A 5,038-nucleotide genomic window follows, 5' to 3' on the forward strand; every position below is an offset into this window, starting at 1 on the left:
GATAACCACTGTGTAGATGATTTGAAGAGTGCTCTGTGGATGTGTGCCTGTAATGTCAATGAAAGTATGATGAGGTGATGACGATAGTGGAATGACGAAATATTGGAAAGAGATCTATTCCTAGAATAGAAGAACATATGTCCTGTTTTGACTAGGTGGCGCATTTTAGAATCAGCAGTGAGCACTGTGTGTAACATGGTGGAGGCAGCGGAGATAATAACTGTGTCGAAAGTATTGTTATAGGGCCTTCCCTAGGCCCATGGGGTTAAATTTACAATCCACGATTGAAAAGACGTAGTTTGATCGCATTCAACTATAAATCCATTGAACAGTTGTGTTCCTTTAGTCAACCGATGACCTTTTGTTGGGCCATGATCGGGGATTGTAAACTGTAAATGTATTATGGACTGGGAGACGGGGGAAACACAAGTGAAATAGACCAAAACAAGTGATTTTGGGGCTTTGGTTTAGACGCATGCCCCACATGCGCCATGCGGGATTATACGGTTCATGTGAACTTGTTGACATCTACATGATCTAGTGCTGTTATTGGTCATGGTACATGGTAGGCCTAATCATCATGGCTATATGTTTCAGGAAAAGCTCGGAGTAAAATGAACTGCCGATGAATAATGATGTTGTTCATGTTTACCATGTTTACTAGTACATAGCCATAGGGTATGCACTGGCCAGTGCACTTTCTGCACGTCGTCATGGTCATGTACGTGATGCCTTGCATATTTTGTTTTTTGAATGCGCATGCTTTTTGGGCAAAATCACTTGTACCAACACTAATGAATAATGTCTTCTTATCCCTATGACTTCATACACAGTGAGGGCATTGTCCCATTCCCATCAAATGGTAACTTATTGTACCGTATTAGGGTGGAAGTTCGGGAGCAGATACCTACCGTTGCACGCCTGTCATAATCAGCAGTGATGAGCTTAGCGCGATATGGAACATTCTTCAGAAACTCAAGCGAGGGAAGTCTGCTCATTAGCATATCTCGCGCACTGCTCCTTCTTGTCAAACATCGTAGTGAAATCGTAATGGAAAACGTCTGGCTTTGCGCCAGATGTTGAGACTAATAAGTGAAGAACTAATAGGTAAAGAACTTCTACTTGCGCGAGACTGCTCTGATAAAATTATCATTGCAGAGACTACGGTGACGTACACATATATTTTTTACAATCAAAAATGCCCTCAAAAGACGACATGGAATGATTATTTTATTGATATTTCCTACTATATACCTTCCAATTATCACTTTATACAAATAGATCGGCGTTAGGTCGCATGCTTTTCTTTCCTGGTGACACTATAAAGCAAAATAGTTGCAACCCCGTAAATGCGCTATAAGTCCAATAATAAGTGACGGTGACCCGTTATAAATGTTTCGCCAGCTTCGCTTTTTTGCCGCTACGCGGCGCGTTGGGCCCTTGCGTCAAGAAAGGCTTTCGCCATTCTAGAGTCCCAACTACTCACCAGTGACTTTGCACAGTTTGGCCTTCTTTTTGGCTGGAGATTTTGGGGCAGTCATTGCAGTGGCTGTCATCGTCTGTTGAGAATCTAGAATAAAAATGACAGTTCGGCCTATATGATGATAAATATCAAATCACGAAAGGTCACAAAATGTTTTGCAACCAAAACTCTGGCAAATATAGATTCAAATATCCAAAATGCAAATGCCTTGATATATGAGGTGTGGGCCAGGCTATCAGCATCGATACAGTATTAGACCCCGGGCCTGATAGCCTACTGAAAGACCGAACCTGTATCTAATAGCATACCAAGAATTATTGTGGCTCCCTCTATGTGTGTTTCGTGTGGTTGACGATCAAAGGTTGCCACAACCACTGCATCTGAGCAGTCGACATCAACATCTGCAGCTTGATTTACTGAAAAATTAAATGAAATTATCATAAAAAATAATTTTACTATTTCTAAATTAAAGACGCATGATGTCTAACCGGGTCACTACAGTCGCTTTCTGTTTCTCAGTAGGCCTACTTGTATTTCTTCCATTGTATACCGGTACCAATGTAATGTATCATAGTCTAAGAAATACTCGGCTCTTAATTGACATGGGCATATTTATCATCGAGCTTCCAGCACCTTTAAATTAAACTTACCAGGAGTCCAACCAGCCAGATCAGGTAATGTAGCAGGGAGGGAGACTGCTGCTGTAGCCTTTATAGGTGTGGTTACTGAAAATATTAACAAATGAAAGTTTTAAAGTTTAAAGGGAATGAATCACATAAATTGGCGGGAAAAATCAATAAATTCTAATTAAATCCATTGAAAATCCAAATTTCTATGATATTCCATTAAAACAGGGTGATGTCAGCTTAACAATAGGCCTAATGTGTACAATTGCGATCATTTTGTTAATTCTTTGAGGTAATTCACATGCATCATGATGCATGACTTATTGAATAAATTAAAAGTATTAACAAAATATTTATATTGGAACTTATTTCTGTTTCACCCTGTATAGTACTATTTGCAAACTTTGCGTTCCATACACTTACTGGGCATGCTCAGTGCGTTTAGAAATATGGAGTCGGGAAATTTGCAAGCGCGTATTTGGAGCAGCGAATAACCACATTTTCTGTACTTTTGTGCAGTTGAACTACCTTATCTGCTGATGAATTTGATTTATAGAGCTATGAAGTCAACTACTATGGTACTATTTCTAAGTGACGGTCATGAAAAGCTGTACTTTCGGCCGCTTGAAAAATGCATGCATGCACTGTCATGTCAGCATGTACACATGGTCGCTATACACACAGGAAGTCCAACAGAAATGGCTGGCAGAGTGCCAATATCGATGCAGGCACCAGACGACATACTTTGAACTTAGCCAGGGTAGGGCCGAGTTGAGCTTAATTCCACCAATGTTTTTGAAGATTGACATCAGGCTATGAAATCTAGACCTATGTAAGGCTTAGGCCTATGTTCAGAAATATATGCTGGTAGAAGTAGATAGCGTTTTATGGCCTAATTAGGCTAAATCGGAGCCTGGTGTACCTACCTGCAGACTCAAATCCACCAGTGATGCCTCTGAATGCTGCGTCTTTTTCGAATGTTTCTATTATTCTCTGCAGTGTAGGGTCGGCCTGTGGCATCTTTCCCCCTCCGCCAGTCCCTCTCTGGTGTTTTTGCTGCAGGGAATGGATCTCTTTCGCCTTTGAAAGCTGCTGGTTCCATTTTTCCCTGCAGTTATCCCCGGTCCTTGTGGCCACTCCCAAGGAACTAACCATTAGGGCAATTTCATCCCATTTGTTTTTTTTCATTTTGTTTGTCACATCTGACGAAAACTTGGATCGCAAGATCCCAAGTTCATTTATGACAACATCGGCTAAAACTTCGGCTTCTGAGTGTGAAAAATTTGGTTTTCTCTCCCTTTTTGTCTTTTGAGATGAATGATTCTCTATGGAGGCAGCCATCTTGCATGTCTTGCTTTCAATATGAGGACCAAATGCATTATGGGAAATGTCCCTAGCAACTAACATTGATTTACTTAAAAGTAGCGTTAGTTAACATTGGGCCTAACATTGATTTGTGAAACTCAATTTTAGCGTTATGTTAGCTAACGCTAAGTTAGGGACTTTAACATAAAAAGATAAACTAACATACTTTTATCACCATAACTTTTGTGCAACCGGCCCCAGATTTCCAGGAGTCACTGTTGGAGTGGAGAAACACAACAGCGCTTGATGGTGTTAGTCCAGTACAGGAGGACCAGGACAACAATGCCAACGGCCGAAGCCCGTTTGAAACCCCAGACAGTGGAAGGAGTTGTAGATGCCATCAAATTGAGGAAAGAGAAAATGAAGGCCGTTTATGACAGGAGTGCTAAGACACTCCCCGAGTTGGAGTTTGGGGAGCAAGTAAGACTGGAACTGGTTAAGCCAAAGATGCCATGGGTGAAAGGCTCCTGCATGGGAAAGGTAGGTCCGAGATCATATCTTGTACAAACTGATAGCGGGGCAGTATACAGAAGAAACAGGAAATTTATCCGGAAAGCGCCAAACCAAGAGGTAGGCCAGGTTGTGCCCAATCAAGCTGTATCAGGTTTTGACCCTCCTGCAATGTCTGAACCTGAATCCAACAACCCAACACCTGTCGACTCACCCACTCTGTCCTTGATTCGCACTCAGTCTACTAGCGACATACCCAGTTGTCCTTCTCCAAGTGTGACTCGCAATAATACAAGTGTACAGTCTCCGGCTAGTGTAGTTGCGCCCGTTAAGGTTGATAGGGTCACCACAAGGAGTGGTCGCGTTGTCAATCAACCCAGCAAGTATAAGGACTTTGTGTAACGGTTGGGTTGTAGCAAAGACTACTAAGTACTAAGTAGATAAAGCGATAAAGACAATCTCGGCATAAAGACATTAACAGGAAGTTCTTTCATGTTGTCAGTTTTATAGCAGGCACTCATAGCTGTAGTCTGTTTACATTAGTTCTTGAGTTTCGTGTTACTTGGTAATTACTTTAATTACTACACTCATTCAATCATTTAGCACAGGTTGATTACAGTTTTACAAGTTAGGTTGTTATTTGTAACAAGAGGCCCAAGGGCCTGGCGCTCAACTGGATGACCTAATAACAGGACTGAGGGTGTAAAGTAGTAAATATCGGCTTTATACTACTGTTTGAAGGTCAAGAGAACACGTTATACCACTAAAATTTCCAATGCAGAGCTGCCAGCTGGATGAAATATGATTGAACTAATCAGCCATGGTATGTAAATATTACAGGAGGCAACAGAAGATATCCCTAGTTCAGTATGTTGTATCGGTAGCTTTACAGAAAAGAAGTGTCAGAGAGGATGAGACTTCTCCATCGACAACTGTGGTATGTCCAGGCTGGGTTGTACAGCACAAGGATACAAAATGCTGTAATTGAGAGGTATCCTGATTTAACAGAGGTCAAAATAAATAGAAATGACCAGTTTGGGACTAATACCACTGTCTTTTTTTTTAATAAGGTAGAGATTACAGGAGTCAACAAAATTAATTTTATTGAGAGAAA

General features: G+C 41.1%; 1 protein-coding gene across 1 annotated transcript; it reads right to left on the reverse strand.

The window, feature by feature from the left end:
* Positions 1-1,478: 1,478 nt before the first annotated feature.
* On the reverse strand, positions 1,479-3,670 carry LOC135501494 (uncharacterized). The gene is made up of 4 exons (XM_064793638.1): positions 3,036-3,670; positions 2,134-2,208; positions 1,792-1,899; positions 1,479-1,570 (listed from the first exon to the last, which is right to left on the reverse strand). The coding sequence occupies exons 1-4, from the start codon at positions 3,514-3,516 to the stop codon at positions 1,479-1,481; spliced, it is 756 nt and encodes a 251-aa protein (XP_064649708.1). The 5' UTR covers positions 3,517-3,670.
* Positions 3,671-5,038: the final 1,368 nt, after the last annotated feature.

Source organism: Lineus longissimus, chromosome 17 (genome assembly GCF_910592395.1).
Source record: "Lineus longissimus chromosome 17, tnLinLong1.2, whole genome shotgun sequence".
In the NCBI taxonomy this organism is placed as follows: domain Eukaryota; kingdom Metazoa; phylum Nemertea; class Pilidiophora; order Heteronemertea; family Lineidae; genus Lineus; species Lineus longissimus.